We start from the raw sequence: 22136 nt of genomic DNA, 5'->3' as shown, positions 1-22136 counted from the left end.
TAACTCAGAATTTAAAATCCGATCCGTCATACGTTTCCCTAACCAACCTCTTATTGCGAAATTTACCAGAGTGCATGTTTGAAAGAATACTTAAGGGCTCGGTCCCCAACAGTGGCAGCTGTTTTCGCCCACTTTGTTTTCCCTTTGTACAAATGACAATCAAACATTGAGATGGCTAGTAGACGGTTTTCTATAGGCAACAAGGAAATGCCTTGAAACTGCATTACAAAGAACTCACTGGCACCAATATACTCATGGCATCACCAGAAGCTGCCAGCAACCTCATAATTATAAATACTTGTGCGTGTTTGAAGCCGGTCACCGTCAAAGTCTTCACCCAATCTATCTCGCCTGCAAACTTACCAGACAAAGAAATCCTCCCTTTCAAAGCCTTGAGCTAGGGAGAGCACCTACTGCCTATTGCAAGGTATATGTTAATTATTTTACGGTATATAATGCTAGTAAACTACACATTGATTTTAATGGGCTTGATAGGAATTATGGTTGTACAACAAATTACTATACAAGAGCACAGAAAAATCTCCTTCAACAAGCTATACTCCATGATAAACTGAAGCTGTATTCCAAAATTCAACGAATGGTCAATTTCGATTCTAAATATGTAAAAGCAACAAATGCGGCACACAAGACTCGCACAATTGTTTCTTGCCCTAGCAGACACCAAGTGAGGCACGTCTCTGTGTCGTTGACAAACGATGTTTATTTACAGGTCAGCATGATGTGCAAGCAGTGTTTTCTCTCGAGAAAAAAAGAAAGGCCTTCAAGCTGCACAGCAACAGACTGCTTCGACACTCGGGTTGGTGGCACTGCTAATCAGTGCTGTTTAAGTACTTTACACTTTTCAATAAAAATCGCACTAAAAGAATGTTGTAAAAGCCATGCAGTCCGCAAAAAAGAAAGTCAAAAAGAAAAACATGCAGGCTGAAAGCACTGTACAGCAATAAATGCTCATTCAGAAATGACATGCACCCTTGAGCTTTCGTGGGTCTGATGACTTGAGTCGTCATGAAAATTCCAGACTTCTATGTACAACTCGGACGTCCTGAGGCGTTGTTTCAATGTCCGAAAGGCAGTCGCTGCTCACACGAGCACTGCAAGAAGTAAACAAGAATCGACATGTCACGAAGCGAGTGCCATGAAGGGGGCCTATAACTTTCCTGCGCCATTGCCATTCTACGCAGTGTAGGAAGTTGGCACCAAAAGTGTATGGACTATGGGTTCAAAGAAAACTGGCTTCTTTTTTTAATGCTTAGTTACGCTACAGTATATCAAGGGAGAGATGCACTTCAGTCCTTACATCCTAGATATACGAAAGGAATGGGAATGTGACATCACAAACCATCAAACACTTACCCCATCGCTCTGAAATATAAAGAAACAAATTTTCAGTGGATATCAAATCTGGACACAAACGTCTGATGTTGTGTAACAGACAAGCTAAAAGGCTGACCAATACATACTTTGAGTGGATAGTGAGTAAAGCAAAACGGCAGAAAGCATATTTTGACTGACGATGAAAAGATGTCAAACAAAGACTTGTCATCTGAGCTGATGTTATATGTGTTTGTCCAATGGCATTCCCTTGTTTGACAACTTCTGTCGCTTCAAGCCCCCACATTATGCCCGTGCTAAAGGAAAGCACTCATTGGCTCAGAAAAAACGTCAGCTGTCCTTCCCACAGAGAATTTGCATAAGTGGTCCATGCACTAGCGCTTACTCATTTTTGTGACGTCAAGCACTTCTTGAGCGTTTCAGATTGTTGAATTTCCCATACAGACACATGTTTGTGTTGCTCGTTTTAGGTCGGAAACTTGAACGTCCTGGTTAATTTTGTCATGGATGCTGACAACACTGCTCAGCCAAATGTAATGTTTTAGGTAGTAACGACAGACCTTTAACTCTTAATATGCGTAATATTTACATCAGCCGAGAAAAAGTACTGACAGTTCGAGCGGAAACCAGCTAACACGACGTGTCTTTCGCAGGTGAATGGCAGGCGCACCGTGATTCTGTGGGTGGAGCTACTTTTTCTTGGGTTGTAACCAAGTATAGTTTGCACTTATTACTAATTACTAAGTTTGTGCAGCACAAATAGAGACAACGAGGAACAGTGAATCATTCAAAGCTGCATAAGAGCACAGGCTGGCAGACTCACTCAGACCTACCTGCGAGTGTCAAGCAATACTGGGTCTAAAGATGCACTACTGCATACCCGAGTCAAAGCCCGTTCGAGCAGAATTCGTGGGAGTCTAAGTATGGTTGAGCTTTAAACAACGTTTAGGCTCGTTGAAATTCACTACAACTTAGACTCGCTGAAGTTATGCTCAGCTGCGTTGATTCAGACTTGATCTCAAATGTTCTACACTTTAAGGCTCGGTAATACTAAGCGCAATAGTACCTTAAGACAAGAGACGGCAACAAACACGGACGAGCGCTCACGTGGCTAAGTTACACTTCGAATTAACGAGCCCCTTTACCTGAGCAATAGTGCTCCTCCGAGTTTGTTGCCGTCTCTTGTCTTAAAGTATTTCGCTTAGTATTACTGAGCCTTAAAGTGTGGAACATTTGAGAGAAAGTCTGAATCAACGCAGCTGAGCATAACTTCAGAGAGTCCAAGTTGTAGTGCATTCGTCTGAGCAGAATTTTGGCGAGCCTAAGTGAGCCCTAAGCAAGAAAAAATTTGCGGGTCAGTAATGACTAAGCTTTGTCTACATTGCTGACCTATGCATAAGAGAGCACAAAGCAATCCTGTTCTAGCAAAAGTTGACATGAAAAAAAAAACAACAAACAAAAGGTATGTTGCCATATAAAGGAAGAATCTCATTATGCTCGTGACTAGTTACACTTTTGATTCATTACCTTGCTGTGCACAATTGCAAACAGACTGCCTGGAGGGGTTATGGCATTTATTTATTAATGCCCGATCACTGTTCCACTAGTATGTCTCCCGGAAAAAGCACTAGTCAGTGTGTGTTTAACAGTGTGACAGTGTATAAAAAAACATTACTGCATTTACCTCTACCTGCACCAGCACTCAGTAATGTTTGCTGGTGTCAGCTAAATGATGGCTAACGTTAACTAAATGATGGGCAATGTCGGCTAGTGTTGCCATATAACGGTTAATTGATGGAATCGCAAATGATGTCCATGCCATATCTGAATAATTCCCCAGTAGGGCAGTCGTATTGGAGCAGTAAGTTATACATTAGTTGCTTTGTTGCTTTCCACTACTTCTGAGATTTTAAGCTTTGGGACACCTAAAGGTAAAGGAAGTCGTGTGTCATTTATACATAAATGCCATTTATTTCATTACATCCTAAAAGCCTTCTGTCAGAGGGTATTACTACATGGAGGGCGACAAGCAATATGGCAATGTTGCAAATGAGGATATACAATTATTTAACAGTGGACCGTATTGTATCTGCATCAAACAGTATCCCCAACATGTGACAGAATAGTGCATCATTATGGACACTTACAGTCATTCTTCTGCCTCGCTGTCTTCAATGCCTACAAAAGAGACAAAGCGCAAAATTAATAAACACATAAGCAAATTAATGTGAACAAATGCACAAATCGACTTTCTGCCCTGTGCACTTTGTGTTCGCAATCTCTGCCTTCCTTAGTGCAGCCACGACGTTTCATATTTAAAGGACACTGATTTTGCTCATTTCTGTGAAAAAATATGTTTCTTTTTTTTTAGGTGTTTGCGGTGCGTGCACCTGTATAAGTACCTTTGGCAAAGAATATGTTTCGTTGGCCCCATTCAATAAATGCACTCTCATTGCAAAGGTTAATTTTTTGCTCAAGGCTGAATCTTGTTGCAGATTTGCCTTTCATTCACATGCTAGCTCTGCGACACTGTCTAATAAAAAGACTGCAAAGTAATTTTTTTTTAAATTCACACAGGATCTCCTTTGGGAGTCGTCTAAGTGATGCATAAGCATTGCGGTTCACTGTAGGTAGGGGCCGTCCCTAGAACGCTGTTTTCGGGTGGCGTCGGCATAGTGTCTGTTATCTGCGCGCATCCTGCGACCAGTGAAATGTGTGACATGAAAACCTCACAAAGTTTGAATGTTCCTGATGTGTATATGTCGTCCCCGTCGGCTTTAACGTTTTGTCCCACAGAGGGCTTTTACTCCGCTTGCATGAAGTTCAACGAAGCCTTCATAGAGAGTGTTATCTTGTTGAATTTGTTTTGCACCGCGTGTACAACACACGTAGCTCACGTACGTTCATATCTTGCAAGCATAGATGTGTAGTGTACTACTAAGTTTTAAGACACTCGCCTTTAGAGCATGAGGGCCCGGCTTCAAATCCAAGCACCGGAGCACCGGCAGACAAATGCTTACGCGTTTAAAATCAATACAGACTGCAAGTAACGGGAGGTGCACTCACTTTCCTTATGGCCGTCCAGTCTTCCAGGATCTCGTTTTCCCGCAGCATGTACACGATGTAGGGCCGTGGATGAATAAGGTCAAGGAAATGGCAGAGAAACGCAAATGCATGCAGGTCGTTATGCAACAAACCATGTTCGCTGCAGGACAAAGGTTACTCGACCACTACTGCACGGAACTAGTGAAAAGAGTTAACAGATACCCATGTGTACACTGTGACTGCAGCGGTGAGTAACTACAAAACGCAACCTCTGTATGACAAACTACACAAAGCTAAGGAAAGCATGGGAGCATTATTGGTAGCGTTTAAGTTAACTGTAATATCTATGAAATTAAAAGGAAATGAAAGTAGAATTACAATCAAAAGTGTTGCACTGGCACACCTCCAAAGGCTTGCATATAAGACAAAAATTGGGCACAATGCCTGTTCGTTTCTAATGCCAACAAGCATGCCCAGCATTTATTTTTCAAGAGAAGTAGGGGCCCCTGAAAGTTGGGAGTGCAGGGCTGCAGCCCCCACAGCTCCTACCTTTATCTGGCTCTGGTTACAGCTACGTATGGAGGACGCATTTCTAAAGTAAAATGAAACAATGTCAACACAACATACACGTATTAACGTTCTTAGCGTGACTTCTCGAAACTTTCACCCGCTAAACTTTTGCATATGTGATATATAAAGATAGGAATACAAGCTTACCGCATTCACTGCAGCTACTGTCACTGCGCATGTAGCGCACTTAACCCTTTGAGGGTTTTTGCCGTACAGGTACGGTTTTGACCCTCAGTTTGAAATTTCGCGCCATAACGATGATGCATGCTCACTGCGAGGTGCTGTCACCTCCTGGGAGTTACAAGAAGCGTGAAATCGTTACCTTCTTTCGTAGATAAACAGAACTGCTTTCTAGATTCAGCGCATCGTGCGGCTTGAGGCAACACCCTTCCGCGGTTTCGGTTTCGCCGCGTGATCGCAGAGGTGGCGGAAGTCTGGTTTCCATCTTTATTGGTGCTGCTCTTTGCTTGTTTGTCCCCGGTGATCATGAGATATATTCTTGCTTCCCTTGCTTACCGAGTTTCCTTCGAGTTCTTCAGATGAACGGTAAAGCGGTGATCTGGCCGAATGCACAGCCCGTTCTCCTTACACCGACAGCGACGACTCTTCAGACTATAATTCTGCTTCTGTTTTACGAGTGCCGACTGTGATACGCGATGCGCGCAGACCCGTGTTTCAAGGAATACTACACTCTGAAATAATAATTGAACATTTTGGCAGTTACTGAGTGATGCTGACACCATAATACTCTTCCCGATTTTTAACAATTTTTTCCCGACTTTACGCATTGTGTGCATTAAAATCTGCAATAAAGTAGTTTGACCGCCTCGGAAAGTTTTTCTGAAGAATTAGACCCTCAAAGGGTCAGTGACATTATCGCTATGTTTGGTTGTAGTGCCGAGCAACAAAGTTCAGGAAACTTAGACAACATGGAAAGAGGCAAAGTAGCATCTAAGCTTTATTTCACATCGATGGCAAATATAAAGCTATGAAGCACCACACGGTACCGACACAACAGCCGCACAAGAAAGTACAGATAACACAACTGCGCACCACACTAATCGTCCAGACAGTCTATCTAACTTGAGAATAAGTCAACAGGAGGTTTGCTGATGCATTTGCTGCCAATCTTGTTGATGACGAAGGCTTAGAAAATCTCTCTTTCTTGTTTTTTGCTGTATTTATTTAGATAACACAACCAAGATTAGTGTGGTACGTGGTTGAGTTATCCGTTCATTTTTATGTGGCGGTCGTGTCGGTACCACATGGTGCTTTTCATAGCTTTATATTTGCTCTCGACATGAAATAAAGCTTGCTGCTAGTGCGCCTCTTTCCTGTCATCCAAGTTTCCTAATTTTGTTACTTGGTGCTGCAACCAAATCTTGTGATGAAGTAACAACTAGCCTGCATCAACACCCTTGTTAAGTTGATGAAATTGTACTCGCAAGTGTGGCATGGGCATTAGTGTCTTGAACGCCAATCTCAAGCACACAAATTGCATTACTACTTCATTCTACCGCAACTAATTTAGACGTGAAGTTTCGAGCTAAACCATTAAAATTGGCATGAACCTTAGCCAGAGTGTTAACTGAGCTAGATCGTGCTCGCTCATTATGCTAAACAACTTAAAAGTACAAGGATATCAGAGACGGTGACTGGTTTTTTCCGCCGGTCGGTCGTCATCGAGTCCGTCTTGCGTCGGCTCTTCTTGTGGGTGACCTGCTCACTCCAGAGATCTGCAATTTTAAAATCACTTTTCAGTTTTCAACGTTGAACAACCAGACTCACGATATGGGTGAAATGAGGCTATTGTTGATTACACCCAAAGTGGCACTAAAACTTTGGCTGACCTGCCGCCCGTTCAGGTCGAGACATGTCGAATACATGCGACAGACAGATGCTGGAGTGCTAAACTAATAATTGAAAGTAAAAAAAAAGACCGTAGAAAAATCAACAATAAATAATTATTTAACATCTAAAGATGAACATAACAACCAGAAAATAGAGAGAAATAATCAATGACTGGATAAAAATACATCAGTAATACTGATGTATTTTATACCAATAATACTCGGACAATTCGAAAAGAACTTTTGTGACTGCCTGAGTGAACTGCTGGCTGTGAAAGATGTGCACTTACCTGACGTGATGTCAATACTGTTGCGGTCTTCCTCGAGCCGTCTGATCTTCTCCTCGAGTTCGCATCGGATGGAGTCTTGCAACAAAGCTCGTTCGCTCTGCGACATTCAAACAATATCTCAAGTCAGGCTTTGTGATACACCTCTCAAAGATGGCCGCCTAATGCAAGAAACAGGCAAAGTGCTTGCAGAATCGTCGAGAGGGACCGATAAAAAAAGGGCCCACAATGCTCGTAGCAGCACCGAGACAAGAAAATTTTGACTGCAAATATAGAAAAAAACTTCTTTAAATAGCAACTTAGAGCTCTACTACTTCGGCTCTTTACTTGACTTATGTAGCTACTCTTCATAATTGCCTCTCTACTAGTGTAAGCACATTATGTATATGTAAAAACAATATTAATATGAATTGTCATCTCATGAAGTAACACAATGACAGGACTGTCAAAGCCGTGAAGTGGCTTGCACGACCAGGCTCTGCACATCGGCACACAACAGAATGACGATGTCTGAACCATACCTGCCAACCTGTTTTTTATATACAGTATTGTTTCTCAGGGCCGCAACAGACCGCTCTGAATTATTGACATTAACGTTTCAAAACAATGGTGGTCATGTTGGTTATTGTAATTATACAACACATGCGTGCAAGCGTAATTAAGGGACAAAATGTGCTATGTCTCGTCACGGCTAGCGGCCCCTTTTTGCACTCTTATTACGCTTCACCGCATGACACTCATTGCGGCGAAGTTAATTTTCAAAGCCATGTTACAGTGAGACTGACACCTAAGAAAAAAAATTTTGCATGTTGGACATATTTGTTCACATGAAGGCACCGTTTATGGCTCGTGGTGCCTAAAATGGCAGCAACGTGCTATAATGTGCCATTGTCTTTGTCAATGGCACAGCGTATGCTGTTCCATTGTCTTTGTGAAGTGAAACTGTGTCTAATGACTTCCCTGGCAAAACGTGGCTACTTGCACTTTATTTCTGAACAAAAAAAAAATAAATAAAAGCCTCACCTCAAAGTTTTGGAATGCAGCGATTTCCTCAGCTTCGTACTTTCGCTTGATGTTTTTCAACTTCATTTCCTTGAGAATACCTGTCGAAGCAAAATATTAGACACTTCAGCTTTGCCCAAATGCAAGGGGTAGCCTTACAAGGAGCTGTATTCTACAGGCTGCCCCATCTAACTTTGAGCAAGATCTAAAAAAAAGCTCACAGGGTCCCTTATGCATTTGCCTAAGACGACTTGAAGCCGAAAGACATTCGGTGCAGTCATCATCATCCTCCCAGAGAAACAATCATTGTCAACATCATTTGATGAATATCATTGTCAATATCTTTGATGATAATGATAATCATGATCATCATCTTTATTAATTATGATGATGATGACCACACCAGATGGCTTTTGCCTTTGAGCCCTCCCAGAGGAACAATCAAGATCATGATCATGATGATTTGTGATACCATTTGTGTCGACACTGACTGCGATTGCGCCGAAGGGCACTTTCCCATCTGATGAGGCATGCAAGGCTTTCGATTTAAAGGGGTGCTGCAGCACTCTTCCAAGTAACCATCGAATGGCTTCATTAAAGGAGTTTATTACCTCAAGAATTGACCGCCGCAAAAATTTTTAGAGTCCGTCAGGTACGAGAGGAGATTTCTCACAAGCTGTAAATGGTTTCTCTCTTCTCTTGTCCTGACAAGTGTGCTGGAAGCCAAGCAGGGAGGGATAGCACGAGGAAAAGAAGTTACGTCACGTGTGTGTCATGATCTTGAGCACCTTTTTTTTCCTTCTTTGAACGTGCGGCTTACTTTCAGCGTGATCGTGAGCGCGCGCGCGGGAATGTGGCGGCCTCCTGCGGCAGTCGCGGTAACAGAGCCCACGATGCTCTGGCTGCAAAGTTACCGCGACCGCCTAAGGTGTTTTCCAAGTTCGTGTATCATCACAACCAACGTACAGCGGCAGTGCAACGCCCCCGAAGGCTGGCTTTTAAGAGGTGTGACAATAGCGAGCTTTGGCACTATGTATGTTGCATCCTTAACGGCATTTTGTACGCAAACATGCCGCGTTCTGCACAGTGTGCACGAGTGGCTCTGCTCACGCGCTCTATGGAAAATGTGGCCTTCTTACAAATGCAATGCCATTACAGACTGAATGTACAGTCGCGCTCAATATGGCTCGCAACATGGGAAAGCGAGGCCTCACAAGTTCAAAGACTGCGTATGGCTTCCACTAGCCCTTACTTTCATAACTAAACGCTATTCTCGCACTTGGGTATGATCCCAAATAAGAAAATATCATTTAGCTGTTGAAATAAAAACAAGTTGAAGCCATGCGCAAGCTTTGAACTCGTGAGGCCACGCGCTCCCGTGTTGCAAATCATATTGAGCACGACCGCACATAGTAATGAAGCTTGTTGATGACTTCTCAACTTGATCATCAGGGAAGGTAAGGCATGCAAACAAGGACACAAGAGAACTGGACAATGAAAAAACCGGTATCATGTGTTGTTCGGCTGTCTTCTCTAGTGTCCGTGTTTACACGCCTTATCTTCTTTCACAATGACTCCCGACCAACCAGCTCAACTTTCTGTATAGGAGGGGTAGCGCGTACGAGTAAAGGAAGAAAAAACACCATTACAGTAAAGCGAGTACAGTCGTAAGACATGTGCAAAAGGCACAGAGGGGCACGCACCTGCGACCTCTATCCGTATCCTCATGTTGTCCTGAAGGTCTTCAAGCGGCTGCAGGTATTCAGGTGCGCGGCCCAGTTTTACCTCTTCAAGTTTCGCTTCGATTTGGTGTGCTCGCTCGAGGTAAAGCCTGCACAGAAATCGACACATGCTCATTTGCAAATGCAAAGGAGGGCACAAGCTGCCTGTCACAGTGTTGCCACGACACATAAAAAAATAGTAGTGAATATTTTTGCAAAATATCAGTAGAAATCAGTATATCTTGAATTTCAGTATTTGCGCAGGGTTTCTTTATTGACAAATTCAGCGCTTATATTGGTAATTGCTGCAGTATTGTACTTTGTAACAAATAGCACGAAAATGTCCGTGAGATTAGCGGTGTCGCACTACTAGCATGATTATTTCAGGCATTCCTTATGCCAGAGGTGAAAGAAAACATGAGCCCCACAAAGCTTCCGCAAATGACTTTCCTGGCAGAGCTTTAACACGACCAAATGTTCACCTCCATTCCAGAAGTGGATGCGCCAGCAACACCACATTAAATGCTCAATGTTTGATCCCTGTGGTTCATTCGCCTTATCAATAGCCTGTGGATCTTGAATCTGTTACATGCTGAAAAAGTCTTGAGGTGTCTCGTGTGCAGAATGCCATAATAGCGTCTGTGCTGGCCTTGTTCCGCCGCTTCGACTAGCAAATAGACTTAATCACCAGAAGGTAGCATGTAGATCTTCCCACGAGGTTCCCTTTATAGACCAAGGGCCACAGCTTCAGTAAAACTTCTTTTGGGCCTAGTTGGTTCATAATCCTAGAGGTACATATGTATATGTACATGTATGTACATGTATGTACCTCTAGCACAGCTTCAGAGCCAGTGGCCAGCTGAGGCTGGGAGAAGACGCGGAGAACAAGAGAATCATCTCGAGGCCCACGGCCGGACTGCCAAAATCACCAGCGTGGCCAGCCAGAGCGAGCCTTCTAAGAGTGAAAGTACTCCCGGCCGGTCATCTTCTGGCTGTCTAGCAAATACCTCTTAGCACAGGGAGGGAACTCGAAGCACGACAGGAAAGGAGTTATTGGTTGTGGCTTCGTAGCTATGGGGTGCTTTAATGCATTCACATTGCGATTTTCCGATATTTATAAATAACATAGAGCTTCCTACACCAACTACACCAATCTGGAAATGAAGGAGCATTCTTGTTTGCCTCGTGGCACCACAGCAAAGAAAGGTTGGCGATGAAAAAGTACAAGTTCCTTTCGTTTCTGTAAAAAGACAAAAAATCAGTAGATCGAGACGCCTTATCACTGAATCAGCAGAAAATTTAAAAAGTCAGTAGATCTACTGATAAATCAGCAGCCGTGGCATCACTGTGCCTGTGACCAGTGTCGCCAGTTTTCTAGTTCATGGCTTTTATTGTTCAACAAGTATCCACACTGAAACTTTCTGCATGCACACCAGTAAGTCCATATGAATTCTGTATAACTTTATGGAGAATATGAGAAGTCTCCGTAAATTGCTCTAAACTTCCATAACAATCTTATGGAACATTTTAGTAAGGACGGTACAATAACCAATGAATTAGAGTGTTTTAACCTGCCCCAGAATGAGACAACTCATGATACAGAGCATTAACTATGAATTGGTGGAAAGTTCACGAACTCGCCTCGCATGCAAACACCAAAAGCTTCCCTGTATATTCATCAACTCACAAAAAGGCTGGTGACAAGTCTTTAAGTAGTTCTTTAGGCTTGACTAGGTACTCTCTTTTAAAAGCACAAGCTTTTCACTTCTCCTCTCAAGACATTTCTTGTCCCAGCACAGACTCCAGCTCCAAATGAGCCTTCTCTGACCACTGTTATTGTGGATAATACCTCGTTTAAGTTAACAGGACCAAGACGTTGCCGCCCTTATAGGAAACTGTTCAGAGGCAGGTGTCCCATGGAGCTTGACGGGATTGAATACACATCCAATGCATTACTTAATCCCCTCACTATTGGGTCAGGAGACATCATAGGGCTCATTCTCACTGGTGACTTGGAGGGGCCGCACGAACGTTTGCGACAGGCAACCAAATATTCTTGGTTGCCTGTTGCAACCAAAGTGACCGATGTTCAGATGGGCTAGCACATCCTGCCCGTCACTGCACCAAGACGCCTTGCAGTCGTGATATTCACGTCCGCTTCTCCGTTGTCACCTCGTTAGACAGGCAGACGTCCTGTTCCTGTGCATCAGACTGGTTCACTAGTTCTATGGTAGTAAGCAGTTCCATGTTAATAAGTAGGTACCAACTGGCCCAGCTAACTACACTTTGGTTCACTAGCTTTGTGACTGAGCCAAAACAGCCACTTTTCGACTGAAGCAACCATTTTTTTGTGATCAACGTCGCTGCTGGTAGTCGCTGGTGTGAAGGAGCCGTCATGCTTATTGTGACCGACAAGTGTCCGGCAGGCAATTTTGAACCATCAAGCTCCCACAGCTGTGGTTGGACGACCTAAGCACAGTGAAACAGCTGCGGCGTTTTGAATCGCACGCTGTGACAGTGTTGCGTGTGCCACGAGCCAGTGTTCTTCATTGCCTGGCTTTGTTCCAGTGAAAACTGACGTCCAAACAAAACTGGGAACACTTTAGGTTCACTTACTGTTCCTTGAGGTGCATGAACTGTCGCTCGAGGTCAGCCATGTCGTCGATGCACTCCGACCGCCTTCTCTCGCAGTCTTCCTCGTCCATCTCTGCGTGGCATTCGTCGTAAATGAGCAATCATGCCGAAACGTTGCAACAACTCTGTAAGCACTCATCCTGAAGTCCAGGTAATCAAGAAAGGATCCCGAATGCTTGCAGTGTGCCGCCGTAAAGTAAGACGCAGGGACAAAGAAAGGGCAAACAGGAACCAGCACAGGTGCTGCCCCTGCGTTTTTACTTTTACAGTAGAGCACTGCAAGAAGTCAAAATCTACACCCTACTAGCTCAACCTCAGCTCTTCTACCAATCAGGGATCGTGTTGTTGTGACTCGGAATTTCAATCCTGTGGAGCAGCAACGTATGGTTATATAAAACGCAACTTGATCTCTTACAGTTGGTACAGAATGTGATACACATAAGATGCTGCTAATCGGTTACGGTTCAGAAGAGGTCACTGCTGGTTTAGTTTATACATACTAGAAACAGTAACATAAATCTTAACAAGTACACACAAACAGCTAAAACACAAAGACTGGCTTTGTAGTGTCTGTCTCGCCTTCTTTGTAGTTGTGTCAGGAATGTCACGGTTAGATGAAGGTGCGCCAAATTTTTTGTAAACATGCTGTTCTGTACTAACCAATGCAAGAGCAACTTTAGAACAACTTTTGGTGTGCATGCTGTCCTAAATTCCTTCCTGTGTTGTTTTCGTGCAAAAACAGCACCGTTTATAAAAAACGACTAACAAATGAATCGCAGCTTTACTAAAACCAGCAGGCACTTACTCGAATAGCTTTGCCTTGCTTCTTGTCATCTTCTGCATGACTATGCGACAGCGTTTCACACTAATCCTTATCACCGCGACGTTAAAAACAAAGCTATCCGTATGTTTATTCCCTGGTCGGGCTAAATTATCAACCATTCTGCTCTGTTATAAACTCACGACGCTGTGTCTCATAGCACGAACTATGCCAAGCATCAACATGTAATGTATCGACCTGCCAGGACAGGCTGTGTTGATAGTCATGCGATCTGCAACATATTCACGAGGCTTGAAGCTGGGCACACCAGCACCTCTTGGTCTGCATCGAATCAAGTACGCTCCAATGTTCCCTACAAAAAGTACATAGTGATGGCATAGCAGGGCTCCATTAAGCATCATTATACCACCATAAGTTGCTTTACTCGCCAGGAAAGAGACATGTTTTGCCCTAAAAGCTGGGGTTTAATAAGTACCACCTTCTGGGTACGAGCAGTGCTGGCCACCAATCCCAGGGATTACACATACAGAAATACCCAACAAAGTGGACGGCGAATCACCTTCTGTCGCAGCTCAATTGAAAGCGCACTGGATGTGTAATTCGAAAGTTGTCGGTTCATATCCCACCAACGGAGAGGGTGATTTGCCGTTCACTTCAATTAATATCAATTTACATCATCATTATCACACTACAGTTAATGACAAGCGATGACCCCTATGCTTTCACTGGCCTAATTGTCTGTTCGATTCATTCGGTTGTGTCTAACGAACAAAACGAGCACCTCTAAAATATTTTCCTTCTGCTTAGAGACATTTCCTTATTCGGTCACTGTAACCTCCACATGGTTTATTTTCGATTGCAATCGAGTTCGATCAGGACTGAATTTCTCGATTGGTCCACTTTGCCTGAGCTGCGCAAGGCACCCAATCGCTGCCCAGAATTTCGATCGTGCTCGGCGGCTGGCACTGAAATTGTCGGTCTTGATTGGCTGAGGGCTCCGTTCCTACGCCGTAGTAACGGAGCCAGTCACGACCGAGAAGTTCCACCCCAACCGAGTTCGATCGAAATTCTCGGCTGCGATTGGCTCCCTTCCGCAGCTGTAGGCAGCGTAAACCAATCACGATCGAGGAATTCCAAATCGCAGTTAAAAATAACCGCGCGACGGCTACGCTGGTCAGCTATTAAGTGAATAACGCCTCCAATCGATTTTTTTTTTTTTTGTCAGGACATCCGAGATTTTGAGGCAACAACTTTGCTCTTTCATGACTGCAACATAAACGAATGGTGCTGGCCGGGTGCAGCCTGCTTACCAAAGATTATCGACATGCGTGCAATCAAAACTAACTATTTTTATGATTTACTTTACGTTTATGGATATTATCTTTACGGTTTATGGTTATGATCAGCGCTCGTGTGGCCTGGTCTCCTCCTCGTCCGTGTCCTTTTTTCGCTGTAAGCTACGAACGAAATCCAACTCGCCCAATTTTCTATTCTTATTAACTATTTCTAAAGTCGCAACAAACAGCCAAACACGGAAACTAGCGCCGAAGACCGTAAACTAATCAGAAGGACGCTATCTTAGATGAGCGCAAGACGATAACGGCACGAATATCCCAGCGCTAGGCCGAAGAACTATTTGTCCACTAGACTCGATGCTAAACCGACAGCGTTATCTCGTTAACGGGCCTTTTGTGTTCCACGTTTCCCAACGACACTGCCGCCCTTTTCAAAAACGACCAGCTGACTGATGGGGGCACCGCAGTGTTTTTCACGCGCGGGAACCCGAACTCACCTGAACTGTCATCTTCCGATCCGGACGAGGAATCCGAGTCCTCGTTGCTCGTTTTTTCACTCTCGGGCGTCTCCTGGTCCATCTCTTCGCCTTCGCTGTCATTGTTGCACTCCTTGACGCTCGGCATTTTCGAACTTGGGGCCTCGAAGTAACACCAACACCAGCAGAACGCCGTCAACAACGTTCGAACACCGTCAGCGCCACCGACGCGAACGCCGGGGCTGTCGCTGATCTCGTAAACACACACCCGCAGTAACGAGTTCGTCAAGCAGCTGCTGCTTTCCAGTGAACCTCGAACGAATACGGGAGGGCACAGGAGTTCACGCGCCGCACGTTTTGCGACGAGGACGAAGAGCAAAACATACATACACGAGCACGCGAAAACGCAACGCGCCCGAGACGCCGAAATAAACGATGTGCCGCGAGCGGAAGTAGTTTACCCACAAAACACCTGATGCAACGACCGCTGTTCCGTTTAGAGCGCTAAAGTCGCAAGCGATAGAGAAAAGAAGTGTTCAAAATATAACGATCTCGATGTTTTAACAATAAAAATTATACAAAAATAAAATGATATTGACAAAAAACTTGACACGTTTCCTCGAGACACAATTTTTTCTGTAGTTTGATTGCTACGGATCTGCGGTGAGGGAGAGCAGCGTGAAACCAGCTGATCTGAACAAACATGGCTGCCCACAGCAAAGAAAACCTCATGAGCCTTAGCATGAAGACGAAATCGTGAGTGCCGCAGCTCTTCGTGGAGTATCCTCTCACGTATTACAAGGGAGAAGACGGAGCAGAAGGCGTAAGAAGTGAGTAGACCACGATATTTGCGTGAAGTGTGGCGTGAGCGATCGCATAAATCAGTAACACTGGCGGTGAAAGTCGGTCACATTGACGACCAAAGTGTGGTTTCGTTAATTGTGATCTGTTGCGTCCCAGCGCTCAATCGACAGCTGTTACGCTGCGCTAACGGTGTGTATTCGTGGAGGCTTGTGTGACTTCGGCGTGCGTGAAATGGTGACGTCGTCATCGACTGGTTACGCGCGCCCCGAATGTACAGTACTTACACACGCTAGCCGTGTTCTGTTTGGTTACGGAGTTTATGTGCTTGCGTTTGTGGTATGAACGGCCGTCTCGCTATTGCGAAAGCGTAACTTGCTTAAATAGCTCAACCTCGTTGTTGTAATGGGACCAAGACACCGCCCAAAAGTGTCTGTTTCGGATCGAACTGATAGTTATATCCATCTCAGTTAAAAAAGAACTGCCCGATTGGTATATAAATAAGACATGGATAAAAACAAAAAGCAGTATAACATGACAGTATATAAATTTTCTTAGACACCAGTCGATTTAGGAACCTTTCTAATTTAGAGAGAATAGACGTTTATTTATTGAAATTTAGGTTAGAGCACATCTTTTGCATGCCGTAATTTTGTGATGTACCAACGTATCATTACTCTGAATTTCTGGTATTATGGGGTGCTTTGTGTTTTCAGCTGAACTTATGAGCTTAAAACGTTTAGATTTTGCTTATGTTCACTTTCATACGCTATTACCAATCAATGTTCCGTGAGATTTGCATGTCATAGTGCTTGCCCTTGAGTGTCCACCTAATGTCGGCGTTTCAACGCTGGTTTGTTGCCTTAGGCCGGTCACCTTCCCCTGCATCTCGAAGGCGACCATGTTCGCGCTGTGCCGGCAGGCGCTGCGCAGAGCGCTCGTCTCTCCCACTCTGGCGCCGACGAGCGGATTGCCTGCAGGGCCGACGCTTCTCGCCAACAACTTCAGCGTGGCCGCGACCTTGCACAAGCTCCAGGACGACTGGTTCATGCCGGCGCCCAAAAAGTGGCCCAAGAAGAACGACGAGATCGAGCCTCCCCAGGAACCCGGCCAGCCGCGCAACCAGGCCTGGGTGGTCCACTACCGAAACCAGATCCGCTACTCGCCCAAGAAAATGCTGCCCATCGCGCAGATGATACGCGGCATGAGCGTGGACGAGGCGATCAAGCAGCTGACCTTCGTTCACAGGAAAGGAGCCAAGATCGTCATCGAAGTGCTCAAGGAGGCGCAGGAGATGGCCGTTCGGGACCACAACGTCGAGTTCAAGTCCAACCTCTGGGTTGGAGAGTCCTTCTGCGGCAAGGCGGTCACCATCAAGGGCATTCGGAGGCACGCCCGGGGAAAACTGGGCATAATTCATTATAGGTTCGTATTTCATGCTAGTTCAATGCTCCTCTGACCCGGTTTCCATTCATGTGATACAGTCGAACCCGAATATAACGAATTGTTGTGTATATTGAACAGTTGTGAAGTCGCCTTATTTTATATATTGAATAACCTACAGTAAGTTTCAACCTAACAATAAATGTAAGCTCTGCCCGCAGCTGTCACGGTCCCACCCACAGAGAATTTGCATAGATGTTCCATCCAATTGCATGCACTCATTTACGTGATGTCAAGCACCTTTCACGTAAATCAGGTAGATGATATTCCCATACAGACACATGTTCTTGTCGTCGGCTTTCGGTCAAAAATTGGAACTTTCTGGCAAGTTTCAGCAAAGATTCAGACATCGCTGTTCAGCAAAACGTTATCTTTTAAGTATGGACGACATACTTTTAATTGCCAGTATGCGTAGTATTTACTTTAACAGAGGAAAAGTACTCTTGGTTAGAGTGGAAACAGCCTAGCATGACTCTTGCACAGATGAATGGCAGGCGCGTTGTAGTCCAGAGAGCAGAGCTTGTATTTATTCATAGGTTGCCTTCAGATTTGATATATCCGGGTTCGACTGTACTTCATCCCACACCTCCTCAAAATGTTACACAGGTTGACTGTACACCTGTGTAACATTTGAGCTACACCAGAAAGTATTTACGTGATGTTTTTACAAGTGTTGCTGGAATGCTGACCACTTTAGCTCACAGCACTCAGTTCTTCGTCGGGGCAACTACATGTATTGTTCAGGACCAACGATGTGCACACAGCAGAATTATTATTAAGGCTTCTATTTCAGCATCTAGCGCACAACAAAAGACACGGACGGGGTGAAAAACCGACAAATGCAGATGCTGAAATAGAACACCAACATGGCCAAACTTACATTATTTCATATTGTTAAGGACTGTATTGTGATTGGCCCTTAACACACCTATACGAATGCTAGGGAGGCTCCCTTAATATAAGTTTTGGGCTCACCTGTGGCTTCCGGAATGCCACCTGTTAAGCATATTGTGTGTCACTTTCTTTTCACTTTGGCTGGCGTCAATTTTCGCTCCGTTGAACTGGTCACTCGCGCGATGTGACCGAAATGAGAAAATTTCTATGAGATGCACCTGTACACCACATCTAATGAGCAATTGCATGTGTTATTGGCATTCTACCTTTAAAGGGCCCCTAAACTACCTGCGATAATTTTTGAGCATTTCGAGTAAATGTGCGCATCGTGTTCAGAATGCTGTCACGATCAACGATGGCAAACACGGCAGTGTTATGAGCCGTGGGCACCCCACAGGCTCCAAGGAACAATCCCTTCTTTTCTCCGGGCCTTTCGGCAATCCTCAGCGTTCGCCGTGACGTCAACATTCTCGTCTGCTTGTCATTCACAAAACCTGTTTGTCTGCTCATAGGTACGTGTGCTTGCCACTCTTCCTCCTCGCACGGTGAGGAGGAGCACTTGGCCAGCAGGTCGAGTGCTTCTCGCCAAACGGAGCATAGCGAAGCAAAGAGGGAAACGAGCGAGGGCCTCTTTTGTATCATCAAGCACGTTTAACTCTACTATTACGGCACCATTTCAAAAAATTCTCACGACTATGCGTTCGTTGTAGACTCATGCACAACTGCAACAGCACAACTGAATTTAGGCCTCTGGCTGGTTTAGGGGCCCTTTAACCCAGCTGTATCATCTTGCCTTGCATATTCATCAATACTGCAGTCTGTTCTGTTCCCATCTCACCGAGACACCATGCGACATTTGAGAACAAATCTCGAAATTGCTCTTGGGCAAGTTCATTGCAGTCAGTTTACATCTTGCCGCGAATTGTTACTCACTGATGAGTGAAGTACGAATTGTAGTATTTGCCGATGCCCTTTTTACCTCACCACACAAGGTACGTAGCTAAGTAGTGTAGCTATTCATGAGAGTAGTGTACGGAAATCAACAACGTAAAATATTTTGATCCATCCATTCTCGTTTGTAGCAATTGACGGCACTACAGTAATGCCAATTACATTTCACCGCAGCACGCACCACTGCAGCACTTGGCTTAGTATTTTTTCCGTTGGTCAGGCAATCAAACAAGTCATGTATCTATTATATGGCAGTCTAATATGGTGTGTCAGACAGCAGGGAGAAGTTATTTCTTTTTCTGCATCTTAACTGTGAAATGTACAACATGCATCAGAATCAGGTTAAATGGCTGCTTCGCGTCTGATAGCTGCGCAGTCAGCTGAGGTTGGTAGGTAGATTTTGAACTACTCTGTTACGCCGCCTTATGCTGGCAGGTGGCGCCACACTTTGTGCATTATTCGAGCACAGGAATCCAAGAGTAAATTGATTGAGGGGGCCATTTTTTTTAGACACAACCATGAGGGCAACAGATAACGAAGCGAATGAAAGCATCGGGGACATTAATTGTAGCTGTTAGTTGAATTGTAGTAATTAAGAGATAATGGGAATTGAAAGTGGACAGGAAAGTGACACTGCCGAACAATAATGACTGCACTATGTGTGCAATGCAGAAGTATTGGGTTCGGTTCTCACTGGCGACAAGTTGTCTAATTGTCCACCTTAATTTTCTTTTACCTTGTAATTACTACATGAACAAGAAACTACAAATAACACCTCCTAGGCTTCGTTATTTTCTGCTTTCGCATGTTATGAATATGTGCCATTACAGCAGGCCGTTGCTGGACTGCGTTACATGTGGCAATTGTTTTTTACTACTCCCGTCTAAATTTCGTGCATTTCTGCTAAGGGCAGCGATAATGTGTTCCAACTGCACTTCTGTCTTTTGCAGGTACTGTCACTATTTCGTTCGACTCGTTGAAGGGCCACCGCCGAAGCATTACTACGATCCCCCATTGACGCCACAACAGAAGTTGGAAGAGTTCATCCAAGAACTGAGGGACAGGAGAGTCAAGTACGGAACCTGACCTGACTGCGACGAAACATTGTACGATAGTAGAATTAAAAAGACATCTTTCTCGATCCATTGCGAGTTGTTAATGTGGTCTTGAGCAGCGCACCGCTTTAGCTGGGTGAGCTACCATGGCGACTATGTGTTCCTTTTTCTAGCAGTGCAGAATGCGCAGTACTTCCGGACTGAAATGATGCATTGCTTTTTTTTTTAGTACAATGACTGCTATGAGCAATTGCCCGTGACAGCTGCGTCATGTCGCTGCAAATATGGCCGCTAAAGCTAATGCTGGCTCTTGTGTAAGTGTTAGTCAAAATTAGAGTAGACTCTCGTTAAATGGAACCTGAAGGGACCAGGAAAATATGTTCCAATTAATGGGAATTCCGTTTGCTGAGAGATGAACAGAAGTGCAGGATACAAGTACAGAACAAATTACATTAGAGGCAGTTCCGTTTGAGCAGCAATTCCATTTAAGAGATTTCTGTTCACTAAGAGTCAATTGCACGTTGATGTGATACAAACTGTGGATGCTGGAAATGAAAGCGCAAGCATTACTTAGCCCTAAGTTTTTGCATTTCTATCCATGAGCAGTGTATGTGGTTCATACAAGAAGCAGCTGCGGAGAACGATGACGCAATGTACAATGACCAGAAAAATGGAGCTACGCCGTTTTGATTAGAGGTGTCCGTACACAATCTCGCTTCCTCCGCACAAACACGCACAACTCTGCTGGATCCGTGGTGGGTACACATAGCGTCCCCTTCCATGCATCATCAGCGGTCGAGTACATGTGGCCTCAGAGATGGCCAGTAGAGAATATGGGGGATCCTTTGTCACAATACAAGCCTTGAAGCCACATATAATGACTTGCTCTCTCCATTTGCGTATGCAGGGGCATACTCTTCGAATACGGTCTTCTCCAATTGAAGCAGAGGCCACCATTGTGTGGCATCCTCCGTTGTTGAAGTTTGACTTGTAGTACACACACATCTAAAGTCATTACAGGCATGCCATGAAATTGTGGGAAGATATGCCAGCATGTGACGGATTCCAGTAAGCGTTGCATGATTATGGCACACATTTTCCACCTTCAACTGTCCGATGAGCACCATTGTGTGGACCATGCCCACCAGCAAGGTGCTTTTAAATTGTGTCTTAGGGCACAGTGCAAGATTTACTTTTAAAGCGTAGCTACGCTATGGTGCAACAAAATCTCGTCACCTTTCCTGATAACGTCCTTTCACGCAGTGCTAAGACAGACCGATCATCGCAGCGCCATCTGGTGAAAAAATGAGACCACATTAAAATGAAAAGTAAAATGCAATAAAAGCCTCGTCACCATGGCAACCGGAAGGCAGTCTGCTCATTTGTCGCACACAGAATCGGCACAAGTGTTAGTCTCGATAGTGGCAGCGGCGCCATAGTCCTTTGCCGATGGTTCACTGAATACGTTAGAATAGTTTGTGAAGACTTAAACGAGTTTTTAGCACTTTGTAAACAAGTTTGCAAAACTGTGCTCTTTCGACAATTCGCACGTAGTGATATGCCGAAAGAGGTATGCAAGGGAGCAGAGCCGTGTTAATTTTATTAGGCGAAAGAGAGGCAGTGTCGAAAACGATGCCAGAACAGTGGTTTCGTAGAAAAGCATTGCTGCCATATATTGTATGTCATCTTGCCGCCAGATATCGTCACACTCCATGCACGCTTGACAATACCTTGCGACACCTTCTAGAAAACGGTCCATCGCGCAAGAAGTGATGTCCACACCTCAAGATTATATCTTGCACCCAGTGGTGTTGTGTCAATGCGCATGGTCATCATAGCGTCCAAACTCCCTCTTTGTTTCGCCAGTGATTTCGCATTCTGCGCTACTGAAAGCACTTTTTGAAGCATCACTGAAGAGATCAAAAACTTAGCTGCAATGATTTTGAGTGCAGTGATGTTCAACACACCAGCACAGTTG

The 22136-nt window shown here is 44.5% G+C and overlaps 2 protein-coding genes across 2 annotated transcripts; one reads left to right on the top strand and one right to left on the bottom strand.

The window, feature by feature from the left end:
- Positions 1-697: 697 nt before the first annotated feature.
- Positions 698-15458, bottom strand: LOC119374154 (breast cancer metastasis-suppressor 1-like protein-A). Its single transcript, XM_037644219.2, has 9 exons — positions 15036-15458; positions 12445-12535; positions 9811-9938; positions 8129-8208; positions 7109-7205; positions 6612-6704; positions 4420-4484; positions 3501-3531; positions 698-1112 (listed from the first exon to the last, which is right to left on the bottom strand). Exons 1-9 carry the CDS (start codon positions 15400-15402, stop codon positions 1102-1104), a joined length of 963 nt encoding a protein of 320 aa, XP_037500147.1. The 5' UTR covers positions 15403-15458; the 3' UTR covers positions 698-1101.
- A 236-nt stretch (positions 15459-15694) lies between these two features.
- Positions 15695-20203, top strand: LOC119374370 (39S ribosomal protein L22, mitochondrial). Its single transcript, XM_037644463.2, has 3 exons — positions 15695-15844; positions 16683-17240; positions 20054-20203. The coding sequence occupies exons 2-3, from the start codon at positions 16717-16719 to the stop codon at positions 20187-20189; spliced, it is 660 nt and encodes a 219-aa protein (XP_037500391.1). The 5' UTR covers positions 15695-15844; positions 16683-16716; the 3' UTR covers positions 20190-20203.
- Positions 20204-22136: the final 1933 nt, after the last annotated feature.

This window comes from Rhipicephalus sanguineus, chromosome 11 (genome assembly GCF_013339695.2).
Source record: "Rhipicephalus sanguineus isolate Rsan-2018 chromosome 11, BIME_Rsan_1.4, whole genome shotgun sequence".
In the NCBI taxonomy this organism is placed as follows: domain Eukaryota; kingdom Metazoa; phylum Arthropoda; class Arachnida; order Ixodida; family Ixodidae; genus Rhipicephalus; species Rhipicephalus sanguineus.
Note: the sequence above shows the minus strand (reverse complement) of the source record. Positions and strands in the feature narration are given on the sequence as shown.

What these genes read in the sequence shown, in the direction of transcription:
- LOC119374154 (XM_037644219.2), bottom strand. Translation starts at nt 15,402, where the DNA reads ATGTATGTTTTGCTCTTCGTCCTCGTCGCAAAACGTGCGGCGCGTGAA. An exon ending in CAGTATTGACATCACGTCAG is followed by an intron (nt 6,705 to 7,108) that starts GTAAGTGCACAT and finishes TTAAAATTGCAG; the next exon opens with ATCTCTGGAGTGAGCAGGTC. An exon ending in AAAACCAGTCACCGTCTCTG is followed by an intron (nt 4,485 to 6,611) that starts ATATCCTTGTAC and finishes TTATTCATCCAC; the next exon opens with GGCCCTACATCGTGTACATG.
- LOC119374370 (XM_037644463.2), top strand. Translation starts at nt 16,717, where the DNA reads ATGTTCGCGCTGTGCCGGCAGGCGCTGCGCAGAGCGCTCGTCTCTCCC. An exon ending in CTGGGCATAATTCATTATAG is followed by an intron (nt 17,241 to 20,053) that starts GTTCGTATTTCA and finishes TGTCTTTTGCAG; the next exon opens with GTACTGTCACTATTTCGTTC.